Below are 18461 nucleotides of genomic sequence, written 5' to 3' on the forward strand. Positions count from 1 at the left end.
ATTTTTAGTGTACCATTTGTTACTGTCTCAGTAGTATTAATATTAAATGATGATCACCTGTTTTGACACTTAGCTTGGTAGGACTGTGGACTGAGGGTCATCTTTGGAATTTTTGAGAAATGTTAACATTTTGGAATTTTCTATCCATGAGTCTGGCTGTGCTTGCTCAATACCAGTATGAATTTTCTGTCTTAAAAATGTGTGAAGTATAGGCTGTTCTTCATGGTTTTCTGCTTGCGTCTTTGGTTCAGTGCAGATCTGACAAGCTTCCTCTCTTTGTTTGATTTCAAGTGTTCTAATTTACTTTTTATTGCACAGTGCTTATGTGTCTTTTAAGAAGTGTACTATAAAAGGGGTTAATCTATGAAATAGCTTTTGTGTGGCTTGGTGTATTTTATGTTGTGTAGTGTGTTATTTAGAGGAATAGAGTGATATTGATTTTTTTTCCAGCTGTTTTTTTTTTTTTTTCTTTTTAGCTATGTGAACATTTTGGAAAGATATTACAGATTAATTGAAGTTACAGACTTAAACCTTATAAGGCATCAGTCATCCATACTCATAAACCTACAGGGGTAATTCTTATCGAATACATTCCTTGTTGATGTTGTATTACTTTAATAAATCCCCCCAAGATCATAACAGAAATCACAGTTATAAAGAGAGAGTGCACAGTAAGATTGGTGAAAAATAGACAGGAGGATAAGAGAGATCTGCATTAAGCCCAGCCCATTCTGATTAATTCCAGAATTTTAATGCTTGCAGATATATTAATTAGCAGGTATTCATATTTGTATGTTTTAAGATCTTTTGAATCAGGTATCATGTTCCATAGAAAACAGTCTGACAGGTATTTGCTATTTCTAATCTTTAAATATTTTGTATTACATTATCAACCCTGTATTCAATCCATTTATGAAACACAAAGCACTCCCATTTGTAGAGATTTATTCTTGTATCATTTTTCCCCAGATTTGCCAGAACACCATCGTGTTCGTGTTCTGAAGGTTAATGCCCAAAGTCAAGCAGACAGAAGCCAAGTGCTGCAAGGTTTCCAAGATTAGGACTGATTCCCTTCACAAAAATAAATGATTCCTGCCATGTTCAGTGATTTTGTGCAGCACTACTCACGGCTGAGTGAGTGCATCAATACTGTAGTCCTTACATGCTGTACATACTGATGACACTCTGTGTTAACTTGATTGACTGAGCAGTATACTGGAGAGGATGCACCTGCGAGAGATGTGCAGACATATATATTTTTATTCTGGTTTTGAAACATTTATTTTACATTTTTTTCACTTGGAAGTCTTAGTTTCACATTCCATGGGTTATCATGTTGTGCTGTTAAGGTAGAGCAAACAGTTATGTGCTTCTTTGTTGTCAAAATTGTATTGGAAAATGATGTAAGGTGCATCTTCTTTCTCTATTAAAAAAAGCCTGATTTTATATTTTAAAAGAAAATGACATAAAGGGGACGAGTGTGAAGTCTGGCAAGTAGCTATGTAAATTTTGCTTATTTTAAGAGATTCAGTTTAATGGTAGAGATATGTCTCATGTAATTCACTCATAAGCATTATTTTTTGTTACATTTTTATGTTTTGTTATCGTTTTTGTAGGCTTTAAGACAACAGCAGAAAAGAAGAAATGGAGTCTCAATGATGGTAAACAAGACTGTTCCTCGTGTTGTTTTGACACCATTAAAGGTGTCTGATGAGCAGTCGGATTCACCTTCAGGTAAATAGCTAAAGGACTGTTTGCAAGATCAGCTCTAGTCACAGAGCCTTCCTCTGAATCAGCCGTGTAGCATACAGAATTTGGAACTGCTGAAATAATATTTCCACTTGGTGGCTTTGCTTAATGTCTTTATTTCCTTATCAAATGTGGTGTCTCAGGGATGGAGATTTTTCTTTAATAAAGAATTAAAGTGCACAGTAAAATGACAATTGGTGATAGCAGCTGCTTTAAAGGAATGCAAAGTAAGATTTTGTTTGGCTCTGGAACTCTAATGGAGGACTGCATGCTGGCATTCAATGCCACAAAAAGGGGAGGGGTGGGGAAAGAGGCAAGCTTCTCTGTGAATGCGAATTTGTGTCTCAATTCTGCATTGCAATACTCGGATCCTTTTGTTACCATTTCTTCTTCTGCTACCATGCTTATCACTGCAGCATAACCTTGACCTTTAGTTCTGATGGTTAAGTTGCTTCATTTTAAGAGTTTTCTATGTTTAACACGAATTGACAATTGTATTTCCAGGGTTATCTCTTCTATAAATGTTTCTTCACAAAGAAACAACCTTTTATTAGCTTTTGGATTGGTTTACTGCCCCATAACTTGAGGTTAAAATATTTTTAAAGGTATCTCCTGGGCATTATAGGAAAACATTATTTATATTAGATCAGTGAACATTGTTATTGACTGCAGTGTTCAATAAACTTTAGTTTTCAGCACTTAATTGATTTACTGAGCTTTTACTTCCATTTCCTCTGATGATGAGGAATTGTATTGTGACCAGAAAGGTATATTGCCTTTCAGCAAGTAGATGTGATGTTTTTTTAAATACTGTTTCTGTGGTTTTTTTACAGTGTAAGGGTGCTTGGGGGGATTGTTGGAACAAGTGCATCAGTATCATGTTTGGGGGCTTTTATTTTTTTCCTAAGGATCTGAATCTAAAAATGGTGAAGCAGATGGTTCTGATAAAGAGATGAAACTTGGGCAAAAGTCGCCAACTGGAAAACAAACAAGCCAGCACTTAAAGAGGTTAAAAAAATCTGGTTTAGGTGAGTAGAAGTAAAACAAATGTCTTACTTGTTATTGTAATACTGATATTTTTCTAAACTCTTGTGTTCTCTTTAAAAGTTTTATTTTTCAGGTTTATCTGCCCCTTTTCCAAACTCAGCAGCTGACCCTTTCTCAAGAAGGCATCTTTCTTTCTGGCTACCTGGAAAATCCATGGGCAATTTTTTTCCCACCCAGAATGCTTTTCTGTAGTTGCTTTTTAAAGTTTGACAGACCGAAGCAACTGCAGGCAGAGAGGTCATTTAGCAATTAGCTTCTGATTGCTGCATTATGATTTTTTGGGGGGATGGGGGCAGGGTGCAGCAAATATTCTCTCTTCCTGGTAGATTTGCATACTGTCTAATATGCATTTATTCCCAAAGATAGTGGTGTTTTTGCTTACATACCTGCCCTATTAGAAGTTAGCCCTCTTCATTTGCATTGTCATACAGAGATTTGGCATATCATTTTTGGTTGATTCTCTTTCTTTGGTTGATTTGTTTCTTCAATTGGATTCTTAATTATTTTGAAGCTACATCTCTTGTGGTGGTAGATACAGTTTCTGATTTTATTTTCTGTGTTCTTTAGCAAGATTTGTGGATGATGCTCTGTAATTAATGAAGAATTTTCTCTGAAGAGATGCTAAGAGTAAATTCTCGGTAGCTCCATGCGATAGGCAGATTTTCCTGCTCTGCATGAAGTATATTGGAAATGTTCCCTAAGGAGCAGAAAATGTAGTGTTCACTAACACTCTTGTATTGGCTAAAGTAAAGTAGAATAATTACATAACTGTTTCTTTATCTTTACAAAGGACTTCTTAAATTCAGCAGCCTGCTGGATCATTTAAAGAAGTATTTTGCAATGTGGCCATGTTGGAAAAGTTAGCAAACAAGCTTTTTGCAGTGGCTAGATCAACGTAAAAATTATTTACTGTCTGTCTCTGTGGTGATAAGATTGTACTTCTTTATTAATTATCCATCCTAGTCCTATCTTTATATATAATGATTCTTAAAATAGCTTGAAGGTACTTTATTTCCTAAATATCATAGGTTGGTTATTAAATATGTTATTGCCAGTTTTGGGTGAACTGTTTCCTGCAAGCCTTACTGTATCACAGCCTGCTATGAAAGTGTACTTTGGTTTCATATAGGATCTGCCTGTGCATTATTGATCAGATTCAGATGGATAGCTAGTTCTGTGTGTTGATCAAATGGCATTATTCAAAACTGAAAGTACTCTTTCAGTATTACAAGTTTTGCTATGCAAAGATACGTTCAATTTTAGATGACTTCCTGTAACTTTTCTCTACATTTAATATTGAGATATATAATGTATACGTTCCTCCCCAGACCCAGATATTTCATCAGCTGTTGGCCAGTGATACCAGATGTAGAGTGAATTAATTAGATTTTTTGTGGATTTCAGAAAAAATCACCTAGCCTTTTGGGACACCACACTTGGAATGCATGAAACTTTGTATAAGGTTTAGGAGTTTCTGTTCCTGTATGTGCTGAAATGTTTCTCTTATGACATAATATTTCTTGATATACTAATCGAACAGTTGTTGAGCGTCTTTGAGAATAGGTCCAGTGTTCTATATAGTGCATGACTCAGTTCCAGCATTGATTGTCTGAAACTCTGCTGACCTGCCCAACATTCACTGCATGTTGTATTTGGTAGACTTTCTGAGTTCTTATTAAACATGATAACTTTTCCCCCTTTTAGTTAGCTGATTCTGCTCACTATGTGATTTCTTTTTTTTTATTATTATGATTTTTATACGTTGATGTAGAACCATGGTGCTCCCAGTTTTTCATAGTTAATTCTCTATCTCGGAGGCTAATCTCTTCTTTTCCAAGGCTGTAAGCTTGAGTTTCTCGCTCATCTTCCAGGTTCTGTTTCTGATCTGGGCAGTGATCCTCCCAAACTCTGGTAGCAGCTATATAAGGGTTCAAAATGTCTTTCTATGTGGAAAATAAAATATGGGCATATGTTTTGTCATAAACTCCTCTCAGAGCTGTGATTACCCATGCAGTAGTGGCACTCTTGTCATATTCTCTTCTACTCCCAAATACTTCACTCAATCTGATTACAAACTTGAGACATGTAGTAAAGGTCCTAAACCATAGGAAGGGTGCAGGAGAGGGAATTTGTTGTTCATCTGAAAAGATTTTGTTTTTTGAAGTAATGGGTATGCTGGGCAGCCACAGTGAGTTACTGGCCTGTCATCCTAGGAATAGTACACATATTTCTTCCACAAGCTGATAAAACCTCCATAGTAACCTGTAAGTGGTAGCAGGTCAATTAAAAAATGTGTGACTTAGGCACACAGAATTAGGTTTGACTTTCTGATACTGCCTTGGGCTTGTCCACACTGTTAAAATATCTGCCACTGAAGGATGTTACGGGCTTTGCAGTCATATAGTTTGGATCATCTGTGTATGTCTTTCCATAGGATATGAAGCATTAGCTAGGGAAAATGCTACTCCAATTTGGAGCCACTTAGAAGATGGGGATGTGTATTCTGTATTGATTGAAGAAAAGATTATACATACAGGCATTAAAATTGGATACATTATACTACTTGTGTTATGCTTGGGGACCGTGTTCTTTTTGCATTTATATTTAGTGGGAGGAACAGATGGTGAGGACAGTTTATTGTGATGCGTTCATGAAAATGAGCTCTTCTTCTGTACAATTGTCCTTTATTCGCAGGGCATTCATTTGTTTGTAATTGAGTCTTTGCTGTACTGAAATACAGTATGTTGGAAATATGTGTTGGAAAAGGTTATCTTGTGCTTAGTGCAAAGTAATCCTTGTCTTATTGAGTTGCATTGTCTGCTGAAAAGTAAAAGGAAATTGCAAGAATGTTTGTGGGAGGCTGTGGCTGAAGGGGAGCTTTTAGAATTTACAAATCTGCATTTTCTTTCATTTGTACATTTTGTAGGTGATATTATAAGCCTTTCAGGTGAGACCACTATAGGCCTTTCCAAGAGATCTAAAGCATAATTGCATTATTTTTATACATATTACTGTTAAATAATTTGTAGCATTTGAGACGTTCCTAATAATCAGTATGCCCAAATTCCCCCATTTGTAAGATAAATTTATTCTTGTTAACATGTCAGTTGTAATCCTCGCTGAGAGGTCCTATGTGAATGCCAAATGCCATCATTGCTTATAGCACTGGAATACCATTTTCAATTGCTCTTTTGGAGATTCTGCTGGTGTTTGTGTATGATTTAGTTAAGACCTCTTTTGCAGCATCTTTGAAATATTTGGAAGTGCAGTGGAACAAAACCTGGAGGAGTTTCCTGGTAGGGGTTGGAAGCTTTTGAGTTTTTCCAGCCACCTGGACCCCCCACTTATTCCATTTCCATATTGAGTATCATAATATGTTAAGACTGGGAGAAAAAAAGGGTTTTAGTAGTATGTATATAGCCTGAAGCAGGTAGCAGTAGTTGCTCTTTAAGGAGCCTTAAAAAGTGTCTTTCAAATATTATCCTAGAAATAATAACAAAATGAGACCAGACAGCACCTCCAGTGGTCATCTAATTTGTCCACCTGTCATAGGGCAAAATCAGTTACACACCTGTCATTCTTGACAGGTATTTGTCTAACATATTCTTAAAAATTTCCACTGTTGAAAACTGTAATGCCTCTATACAGATCTAATCCAGTGTCTCCTTGTCATTGGTCATTGAAAGCTCTCCTTTCCCAGTATCTTAACAGAAATATTTCGTACTGTGCTATCCACTGTGGGCAGTAAGAAGACACTGCTCTTTATCCCTGTGCATCAGCCATTTATGTATTTCCCCCTTCCTCTTGCTGAGTCTTTATCTTATTCATTCCTGGGTTTGTATTTTCCTCACAGACCCTGTTTTCTAAACCTCTGGTAATTCCTGCAGCTGCTGCCTTCTGTGTGTTGCTCATTTCAGATCACAGTTCCTATGAAAGTTCTGAAAAATGCATGTTTTCAGAGACTATATAACACATTAAATAGTCTCATCTCTGTGATCACTGCCTGTTCACACAGGTAGTCTTCACCAGGTGCTATGGGGCAAGTTATATAGGCCATAATGCTCTGCAGATGCAGAGCATGGTGAAAGAGAAGCTATCTGTGATGATTGAGTCATATCAGCCTTGTTGAGCAGCTTTTTGCATGGAAATAGATGCTTATAATTATGTTGATGACATGACAGGAAAATTTTGTGCTGTTGCTGAGTTGAGCTGGTCTTTTGAGCTGGAAGTAAGAATATGTCAACTGTGATGTTGACTGGAACATGGATCCTGTAAGAGCTCAAGAGACAAATACTGAGAATATAAAAGAAGCTGTTAAGACGCCTAGAAAAGGCTGTGTTACCCTTCTCAGAGTAGTGTTTCTTTGGAGCTTACTGTATTATGCAATAAAAGCTAAAAACTTAAAAAGAATTGTTCTTACTCTCTTTCTTTATTTATGTTTAAAGTTATTTCTGTTTATTTACTCCAGGACATTTGAAATGGACCAAAGCTGAGGATATTGACATAGAAACACCAGGATCTATTCTAGTGAACACTAACCTGAGGGCTTTAATAAATAAACACACCTTTGCTTCTTTACCTCAGCATTTTCAACAATACCTCCTGCTTTTGCTTCCAGAAGTAGACAGGCAGGTAAGTAGCATCATGCAACATTTATTTCTTTAATGAGACTTTTTTAGTGTGTTTGCGTAGGCTGATTTGATTGACTAGGAATTGTTCCAGGAAAGAATAAGAAAATTTCCGTACTTTCTTAAGTAAAACTGTTGGATGTAGAATGACTGTAAAGTTTACCTAAGCATCAACCAGCTCCTGCTTCCTTTATTTCTGAAAACTATGCAGTTCCTGGTTTTATCTAAATGGAAACTAGCCAGCAGATCTTCTGAACTTGCCAGATGTCTTAATTAGTTTTTCTACCTATGGTGTTGAAGATCAACTTCTCATCTTGGAGACTTTGTCTTGTATATTGAGTCTCTTTTCATCTGTGATCTTTCTGGGCACTTTGCCAGCAATGTCCAGGTCAATATTAGTTCTGTTAGCTTCTTCTCGTCCTTACCTTTTATGCATGCCTGTGTACACATCTGCTGAGCTCCAGTGCGCTGAATCCATTCATTCACACCTTTTGTAAGGAGGTTCTTGTTCAGAGCTCATGACTCATATGGGTTGTTAATCAGTTCTCTTGAGGAGAATGATTTGGGTAGAAATAAAAGTTCGATTTCATGTTGTTTCTTACAATGTTTGGTCCTTCCTGCACAGGTTGGTCAGATTGCAGACTTTTTAGAGCAAGAAAAAAATATCCTTCCAGTACGTGTAGTAGCTAAAATAGCAAAGAGAGCCCAAACCAAATTCATTTGCTCACTTGCCTCGCTTCCTGATTTAAAGTCTTAGCAATTTCAATGGGTAATTTTCAATGGGTAATACTCATGTACTTAACTAGGACATATTAAGTTTCCCAAATAGGGTGTTGTATATTTTTGCAGCTGGTCAGTATCCCTCTTTTTATATAACAGAAAATGCAGGTCCCTTAAATGACTGATGAAAAACTGCATCTTAAATCAGTATGTTAAATGCCATGGTTTCATTTCTTAAACTGTTAGTAGTTAGCATCTACCACAGTAACACAGGGGAAAGCGGTGCAATATGAGACAAAAAGAGAAAGAAAAATTGTGTTGATGTACATTTACTCAGTCTCTTATCAAATCAGATACCGTATGTTGTGGACTAAAATTATGCACTTTGACAATGGAATATTTGAGAAAGAATATTAAAACCGGAGCCTCAGGAGAAACATTGTCAATGTATTTATTCTTAAGCTCCCACAAGGTAGTCAAAGTCAGTATTAAGAGATTTTAAAAGAACCATTTTCCTTGCTCTATAATAGATTTTAATTTAGTGCCCAGCAAATATTTTCCTGTTAGTTTTAGTTTTTTTCCCCCTTTCTACTTAATTTACCAGAAGAGATAAAAAACAAGTCTGCTAGCTAAAATCATGTTTTTTCTCTAACCATCAAAGATCCCAGTGTTCATTAATTACATTTCAAGTAAGGCAGCCTTGTTATAGAAGTTTCTTTCTTTAAAATTTATTTTTGCAAATGGAGGCTCTAGAACTGACAAGCCGTTTAGCTTCTTATCAGGGTTCTTACAGCAGAGTTTTTGGCAAGAAAATCAAGAGAATATTTGTTGAATTTAATCATACCTTACTAGTTAAAAGCAGTGCATTTCTTTTTTATTCTTATTTCAGAAAGCTTTCATGTAACACATACATTGCAGGTGTTCTTTCAAAGGCCCAACACTACATAATTGGACACTGTTACTTCACAAGCAAACTAGTCACAAAAAAGCAGTTATCATGAGACATTTACAGATGTCTTTCTGTCTGCCATCTTCTCGCAGTGTTCTGTGGGTTTGTGTAGCATGCCGTGTTTTGACATGCGTTTGGAAGGCACGAGTCCCTGTTTATCTCAGGAAGTTTAATGGCAATGTTTGGCCTCTGAGTGTGATAGTTTGGGGATTGTTTTCTGGTGAGGAGCGGAATAGCCCTGAACCCTCACTTCGCAGAGGTCTTAGCAGAGGAAGAATTGTATCCTTTTTCTTGCTGTCTGAGACCATGTCCTTTTCTATGCCTGAAGAGTGGTGTCCCAGATACAGACTGATGAAAGCAGTTGAACTGATACTCTTTTCCTTCTTGTGGCAAGTGAAAAACGCCAGTGTAATGCTCAAGGATCAAATGAGAGGGAAAGAGAATTCCAGCCAGGGAGCTCTGGTGGGAGTCTCTGGTGTTCATCACTCCAGCTGCACCAGGCAAGGGTATTCAGTCTTCCTCTTTTATTTCAAATATCTAAATCAAATGGGGCATCAGGCAAGCAAAAATGGTGTAAAACTATTTTTTGAGTTAGCTGGCCATCTCTGAGGGTTCAGTTTTGTTGTTTTATATTGTCCTTTCCTGTTTTGCCTGAGAATTCCTACTTTTCTGGCCCTGAAGTGTTTCCTCCCTGTTCACTGCTCTGCAGTTGGCTGCTGCAGCCTTTGCCAGAGAAAGCTGCATTTCTGTGTTGTCGTGTGGATATAGTATGAGAAGTACTGTAATAAATGGCACTATAAAAATGTAATAGAGTTATGCTATTTGTGTATATATAGTGATCTGTGAAATAAATTACTAATGAAGTGCAGTCTCATTTAGGCTTTATTACTGCTCCACACAGAAAAACCCTATGATGAATCATTCTTTGTCATTTCTGTCATAAACACCATTTTTCTGGGCGGTAGAACTCCTCCTCCTTAAATCGTACTGAGCCGAAACTTGTCATGCATATGTCAGTTTGAATAAGCATTTTTAGAAACCATTAGTTAAGGGAGTTGAGATTTTCTCTTTTTGTGTGTGTGTGTATGCAAGTGTTTATAATAAATAAATTACTTCTCTCTCAACCCCGGTTAGTCTCATATGTTCAGAAAAAATTCAGGGCCAAGTCAGGAGCTTCGTGGGCTGTGTTTTTTTCTTCTGGTTTCAAGTCTTGTCGTTGCTATCAGGGAGCCATGGGAGCCCCTTATGGAACAAGAGCCATGGGAGCCCATGGAACAAAGAGCCTTAGGAAAGATATCCCAGAATGGAAGAAGTTGAGAACAGCTGTGCTGATGTTGGTGCTGTCATTTTTCCCACTCCAGCTAGATTTTTGACAAAGTGGAAGTGTACGATCACTGCCTTTTTTTTTTTTTTTTTCCTTAGGAAAAGATAAATTGTATCATCAGTTATTCGCACTTGAAAATTATTTCAGCTTGTATATTAGTTTAAATTTTATTTCAGTAGCAATGAGGCCTGTGTGTAATTTTCTGTATTCAAAATGCCTATAAAAGAAATTGGAGTGAGTTGGCAGTTATGGTAGATATGTTTTATCAAGGATTTTATTTGCTTCCATTTGGGCTTAGAGTGAAATAGTATGTGGACATTGTTCAAAGAAGCAGCCATGTCTCAGACTTGCCTATTTAGCAGACTGCTCCAAAATGTTGCATCAGTGGTTACTGGGGACCTCATGTCTGAAATATGAACATCCAGGTTTTCAGCTCTTTGTTAATCTACATGTGTTCAAAGGCTCTAAAATTTTAAAGCTCAGCTGATACAGAAGCCTGTTGGGTGATCCCCCAGGAGACTCAGATGACTGTGCTGGCAATAAAGAAAACATGTAGGTATAAAAACTATATGGAAAGCAAAGTCTCTGCACAAAAGATTTCAGTTGTCACAAATTCCAGCCAAGTATTTTTCTTTTCGATTCTAATTAGAACATTCTACAGCCGAAGAACAATGGAATTCTCATCAAAGAATACCTGCTTCTAATATTAATACATCAAGCTGGTAATTACATGTAACAGAAGCCTTCCTGACCACCTCTCAGCAAATACTCATCTTCAAAGCAGGAGTTTTCTCTCTGTATCTAGATTGCTATACTGCATCAATGCCTCTTTAAATATTAATTAGACAGTGTATGTTGTGCAAGGATAGTAACAGGTCTGTATGACAGGTTGCTGAAAAGGAATGGCAGCTGGCAATATCTTGTCTACACAGCTTTCCTTGTTGCTGCTACTGGGGAGTCAAATTCCTGCTGTTTATTTACACTGGGGTATGGGCAAAAGGAAAAAAAACCTACTGCTTACCCATGTAGTAAGATTATGAGGAATGCTGCCTCATCTGAATAGTAGCAGAAAGCTTAAGTGATTTTACTCATCCTTGGAGCGCTAAACAAAATAATCTTTCCTGAAAGCTCTGAAAAAATGTGTCTTTCCATACTCTACAAACGCTTAACAATTCCCTGATCTTTGAGAATTTAACTCCCTACCCTGTAATTTCTCTTCTGGTAGTATTGGGTTCTTTTGAGTCTCTTGTGGTTTGCACTTGCCCCACCCTTTCACGTAGGATGGGAATTCCCTTCTGCAAAAACACCCACGAAGGATCTCAGAGCCTCCTCAGATCTGTGTGTTAGGTTGCAGTGCCTTTTTATCTGACCAAACTTACTCATGCAGAGCATTTACAACAGTAGAGGATATCCTAGTAAAAAGTTTTATTTTGTCGTAGCTGTATTTGGTTTATGAAGGAAATGTAGCAATCTTTCATTTTCTTTTCTGAATCAATCTATAATTTATAGTACTTAGTAGTTACTTAAATTCAGAATTCTACACTTAAATATTCTTAAGGAAATACTTAAGCCACGTAGTATTGCTGAAGTGCCTGTGAATGTTTCAGTTTTATAGTAAGCCAATCTACTGAAAAGAAAAACATGATGTACAAATCAAAATATTCTAAAATATTTTTTATAAATCTAAAATGTTTTTTTATGAATCTAAAATAAAATCTAAAAAGTCAAACCCCATCTTAATCTCTTCTTTCAATTTCTAAATCAGTGAATCCCAAAATAATAACTGTCTCTTGGGTCAATGCCAGTATTGTGTAATAACATTACAGCATCCTGTCATTTTAAGGTCGAGCAGAGGATCTCTGTCTGTCTTGGCCTACTCAATTTAGGTTGAGCTGACACTTCCAGGTTGATTGTATCACCTTGCGAAGATTCCCTCTCACATTGCATTGAAAAAAAGGCACAATAAATAGCTTAATCTCTGTTTCTACTGTCTGAACAATGATAAGGAAAGGTAACCATTTTTTTTGATGTGCACAAATCACTTCTACTCCCAAGCACATCAGTTTGAATTCTGCAGTGGAGAGCAGATAATGAACGATACACAAAATTCTTATGCTTGTAAAAGATGAGGAGAGAGGTCTGCTATCTGTCATTCTGACACAGTATTTATTTTATTCTTTTGATTACAATGAATAAAATAAATACTACTTAGTATATATTTTACTGTATGTTTTCTATAAAAAAGTAAGCAAAACTTTATTTTCCACAGTCTCTTCCTTGTAGCGTTGTAGCAATCTTCCTGTTTGCTTTCTTAACTTCATCAGTACTTGAGGATTATATTTGCCATTGGACTTTTCCAGCATTTTTTTTATGAGACATCAAACTGCAGAAATTAGTCCTGTGTGTATTATTTGCTTCCAGTTTTATTTTATGTTTCTCTCCATGGAATTATTGTGTAATAGTAGATAAATGGTTACCTTATCTTTCTTAGCTGCCTTTTTTGCTAATACTGCAACCTTTTAGCTGTCCTTTTTAATTTTGTCATCGGTAGCTTTCAAATATTTATTATTATGTTCCTGTAAATTTTTTAGTTTTACACTGAAATAGTTTTAGGATTATGAGAAAAGCAGTTAGTTCAGAGGAGAACATTTGGAATAGAAGGTTAAATGTTATGTATGTCTTCTGCACCTAAGCATATTAAAAAAGCCAAATTGGCAACCCTGTGTGTGTAGTAATCGAAGCTCATTTTATGTCACATTTCTCCCTTTAACTGGCATTTATCAGTTAATGTGGATAGCATGGCATTGTAATGTGCTTTATTTATACAGCTTTATTAGGGTAGTTTTAATATAGGTATCTTAGAGTCTAGATGGCTGAAGACATTCCAAAGTATTTAAGCTGCCTTTTCAGTAAAAGTCTGGGGCTCTGATTCCTGAGCTCATCTAGCCAGGGCTGTTCAGAGAGGTTACTACTCATGGCTGGCCCCTCTGTCCTTGTGCTGCAAATTAATACCTTTTTTACCAAACGCAGCTGTATGGATGGTGTATATTTACATTTCACAGTCATGTATTAACAAAAACCACCAGTTTCACTTTACAGGAGTTGAAGGCTGAAGGATTTCACTTAAAAATCCCTGTTGGCTTTAGCTACAGGAATACTCTTTCAGCTTCCCTAGTGCAGTCCACTAAGGCTTACTGCAACTGCATTGCAATCTGGCTGCTCTGATTAATGTAATGGAATTCTTGGTTGCTTGTTTGCAATAATCCTTAGACGTCTTCCCCAATATCAGTACTTCTACATGTATGAATAGGAAGCTTTACATTTTTGTGTCATGTTTTTGTATTTCTGCAGACATGGTCATTGTATTTCAGAAATGTGAATCAGTGTTTTCCACCATGCCACATCCATGTTGTGGAAGTTCTTGTTTCACTTCCAAAGCCCTAGCTACAAGCTCGTCACGCTTAAAGCGTGTCTTGCCTTTACGAACAAGTTTGGCAGAGGTGTTAGCGGAACTATTGCTTTTGTCTGAGCTGGGCTCAACTCGGGGCATCTAGTAGGACACAGCAAGTGCACTGTGCTTGCTGAAAGCTGAAAATACAAGAGCCACATCTGTCTCTGCAGCATCCTTATTCATAAGTTGTTCTGGTGTGTGAGGGGCTCTTCACTCAAGGTTGTTCTGATGTGAACTAGTGAAGCTTTTGTTCCCCTCTCCATCCCTCCAAACTAATTTTATAAAGTACAGTGCACAGCTGTTAGTGCTTAAGTAAAGAGGACTTTGTATGTAATACCAGTTACATTTATATTTGACAGAATTATTAGTACTTTAAAAAGAGAAAAGAATTGATAAAACACCTCCTTTCCGGTAGGAAAGTACTTGCACAAGTGCCTTTTTAAGACTTTGTGCCAAGAGCTGTGCTGTGAGAGTATAACTAATATGTGGATATAAATGGTAACGTATATGGACACAAGGGACTAGCATGCTTCAGATTATGTGGCTATTAAGGATGCATTGCACTGCTGGACTGTAGTATTTCAACTGTTCCTTCCTTGCAAAGTGCTAATAATTAAGTGATATGAGTTGGTCTGCAGTGCCTCCAGTGTTGCCACTGTAGGGCTGCACTGTAATTGGAGAACAGAACATTCCTTACAGTTCTGAATCTGAAGGCAGTGAAAAGAAGAGCAAACAGAAGTGATCCATCCATGCTTCTCCTCAGTCCCTCTCCTCCCCCCTCCTCCTCCTTTCGGTGTATTTGTTTTGCTGAAATAAAAAAGGGAAAAAGATTTTGAGGGGGAGGGGGCTTCCTATTATTTCAGAACATGGCTATTCTTTGTCTTCGCATTATTTAAACTCGAATTTCCTCTAGTTTGTTTTCTCATGTGTTAAGGACATATGGCCATTTTTTTGCACAGGAGGGGAAAAAAAAAAAAAAAAAAGAGGATGTTTTCTAATGCCTAGAGAAAAGGGATTGGATGCAGGGTTTTAACTGATGACACTCATCAAAAATGGCTGACTAATTTAAGATGTTTACATGTAACATCCCCTGACCTTCTGCTTCTCACATTCAAAGGCATATGTCTTTTATTTTTACAAGAGCTACATGAATAGACCCTGGCTGTTTACATCCCTTTTTCTGCACCTTCCCCAGCACTTGTGTATTGTTGGATAATTTAATACTGGTTTACTTTCTCAAAGTCTCCAAGCATCTTTCTTTATACATATACATATACATGTACATGCTTCCCTTGATTACGACCTATGTATGTTTTTCTATTTTACCTTTTCTTTTTCCCCCGGCTTGCGGGCCTCTTTTAGTATCTATAAATACTTGCTGTTTGTTGTGTGTTCTGACATGCTTGGGATTGGTACTTGTATGATGGATATAGTAGGAAAATAAATTTGAATTGTAATTTCTATAATTTGAATGAAGTTAGAAGGTACAGTTTGCTGCATATTCTGGTTTTCCCTGTATTTTACTTGGGTTTTGCTTCATTTTAAAATGATTTATTTTAAATTTTGCCAAATGTATTATTCTCCTTAAATTCTTCATTTAATTTCTTGCATCTGAGCTCAACCAGATTGGATTCTATTGTCTTTTTTGACACTACAGTGTATTGGAATGAATATAGCTATCCCACTTGTCTTCCTGATTTAGATAAGGTCTACATTAACAAGTCACATTTCATTTTGAAAACATGTTTGCAATTCTTCAGTCTTACTCAGAATATTTCCCACTTTAGTGAAGACAGAAAAGGTCTTCTGTTTCTTTCTTTAAAAGACTCTTTTTTCTTCTCTTGTCTGAAGCAATTATTCCTATAGTAGTAGATATTTTCTTTTTCATCCTTTGACATTTTACTTCTAAGTTTAGTCTGGTTATTTTTAAAAGGACTAATATTCAGAATTACTTTCATCATCTGTCTTCAGAATCCATCTTTTGTATTTGAAGACAAACTCATTGATGATCAGTTGCAAATAACGGTAAGTTTTTCTTACAAGGCTTGATAACTTCATAATCAGGACTAAATAAAATTTAGCTGTATTCTAGGTCCAGTTACTGTGAAAAGGTAAGACTAATGGAATAGATTATGCAGAATGAACATTAGCACTCAAGTGGTATTACATCAGAATTGCTGAGAGAGACATAGTGTAAACTGGTTATCTTTCCATGTCATCTACCTAACTCATGAAGTTGCAGTGGCTGAGTTTGTTTTCTGGGAGCAGCTTTTAAGTCCGACCCATGTATCGCTGTCTACTGTATTCCTTTGTGTTGGGTGTATCTGTCTTATCATCCATGTACTTTTTAGCTTTAGTATACCTGTTTTGTGGTCCCAACACTGCAATGCTCCTGATGGCTGCATCTTGTCAGAAGCAATTTTCTTACACTCCTGTTTACTTACTTTAAATTCAGAACCTTTTCCATTGTTGGCTTTAAATACATGGAAACTTTTAAAAAAGGATAGATTTTTCTTCAAAGTCATAGAACTGTGTGTAAATGTATGCATGTATTTTCGTGTTTGAGATGAGCCTCTAAATGTGCCTTATCTGCAGGCAAAGAAACAGTTGCTATCCTTTTTTCTCTGTTTTTTGCAAGTCTTGTGTGTTATTTTTTTTGTGTGTTATTTTTTTTGAATGTTCTGTAGCTTCCAGCTGCATTACTACTTCCACATTCCTACCATCTGTGTCCTCAGGACCTGAAATCATCGACATTTTGTATTAAACTTGGTAGTTATCAACTCCTTTACTATTCATTCCCCTCTCTTTCTTGCTCCTTTCTAGTGTTATACTCTGCCTTTCTCTGCACATTTCTCTTTCCCTTTTTTTATGTATATCAAAACCACTGATGAAAATTTGCTTCTCTTGAGAAAAGACAGTCAGAGAAGACAAGGAGAGTGGTTTTCCTCAAGACCATGTGTATAAGGAGCTCTTCTATAGGGTAGGATATAGTCTGGTTCAGATCTTAGGGGTCAAGGTCAGTGGAGAGTTGAGTGGCATGGGTGTCAGATCCAACTTGGCATCGGTAAGGCCACCTGGAATACCTTGTAGAGAGAGCGAGAGAGCTACTGGAGACTACAGTGAAGGGCTACTGAGAGCATTAAGGGACTAGAGCACCTGTCATATGAGGAAGGGCCTTTGAGAGCTGGCATTTAGCCTAGTGAAGAGAAGGATCAGGGGGAATCTTACAAATGCGTATAAATACCTGAAGAAAGGGTGTGACAGGACCAGAGGCAGTGGGCACAACCCAAAAGACAGGAGGCTCCATATGAACATAAGGTAAAACTTTTTTTAATGTTTTAATGTGTTAAAGGCACATGTTGCTTAGGGAGGTTGTAGATTCTCCATCCTTGGAGATATTCAGTAGCCTTCCGGACATGGTCTTGGGCAAGTAGCTCTAGGTGGCCCTGCTTGAGCAAGGTGACCACCTCCAGGGGTCCCTTCTAACCTCAACTATTCTTTCATAGGGTGAGGAAGTGGATAAGCTCTTCTTTAAAGAACTTGAGGCAAGTCTGTATCACAGACCAGATTCTTATGGGGACTCTAACCTCCCTGTTATTGCTGGCAGGGCAACAGAATGGAATGCAAATAGGGAGATTTCTGGAGAGTGTCAGAGTGCTTCTTGACTTCTGGTAATGGAGTAGGCAGCTAGGGGTGATGCACAGGTGGATCTGCTATTGAATACATAGAATAGCTGGTTATATTATAGAGGTATATAAATGACTGTGCTAGCTGTACCTATAGTGACTGTGTAGTAGAGTTCAAGATCCTGAGGAAGCAAAGAACAGGAGTAGCAGACAGAAGAAAGTTTGGGACTGTTGCTGAGTGAGGGGTGTGGTTTAATAACTGTGAACACATATACAGCTGACACAATGCCGCCTTTGCCTCCATTTTCACCAACAAGATCTCCCAGGCCTCTGATTTTTGTAAAAGCATTCAAAGAGGAAAACCGCCAGCAGTAGATAAGGACCAAGTCAAGATTACTTGCGAGAACGTGACCCATAGAAATCCATGGGATACACCAGACTGAATCCAAGGGTGCTGAGAGGGCCGTTGCAAGATCATTCTCTTTTGAAAGGTGCTGGAGATCAGGAAATGTCCCCAGTGACTGGAGAAAGGAAAAGTTGCACACATCTTCAAAAAAGGCCAAAAGAACCCTGGGGTCTTGGTAGGCAGCAAGTTAAATAAGAGCCAGCATTACACCCTGACATTAAAGAAGGTTGGCAGTGTCCTGGGCTGAATAAGCAGGACCACAGCCAGCAGGTCAAGAGAAGTGATCATTGATACCCTTTCTTTCAAGAAAGATATTGACATATTGGAGCAAGTCCAGTGGAGGGCTACCAAGATCGTAAGGGGCTGTAGCACAGGAGAGCTGGATTTGTTCACAGAGAAGACTGCTAGGGGATCCCATGGCAGTTCCCACCTAGCTAATGGGAGGTTGTGGAGAAGACAGCTCTTCCTGGAGGCACACAGTAATGGCATTAGAGGCAATGGAGACAAGCTGAAACATGGGAAATTCTGATTTGATTATCTGGAAAAATATTTTCACAGCAA

General features: G+C 37.5%; 1 protein-coding gene across 3 annotated transcripts in view; it reads left to right on the forward strand.

The window, feature by feature from the left end:
- Positions 1-18461, forward strand: part of ASXL3 (ASXL transcriptional regulator 3) — a 133092-nt gene that overhangs the window by 80905 nt on the left and 33726 nt on the right. For all 3 annotated transcript variants that reach the window (XM_040587655.1, XM_040587654.1, XM_040587656.1), the window contains 3 exons: positions 1617-1734; positions 2658-2777; positions 7265-7428. In XM_040587655.1, the coding sequence (XP_040443589.1) occupies positions 1617-1734; positions 2658-2777; positions 7265-7428 (402 nt within the window). The remainder of the gene's footprint in view (positions 1-1616; positions 1735-2657; positions 2778-7264; positions 7429-18461) is intronic.

The sequence above is a fragment of the Falco naumanni genome, chromosome 3 (genome assembly GCF_017639655.2).
Source record: "Falco naumanni isolate bFalNau1 chromosome 3, bFalNau1.pat, whole genome shotgun sequence".
NCBI lineage: Eukaryota > Metazoa > Chordata > Aves > Falconiformes > Falconidae > Falco > Falco naumanni.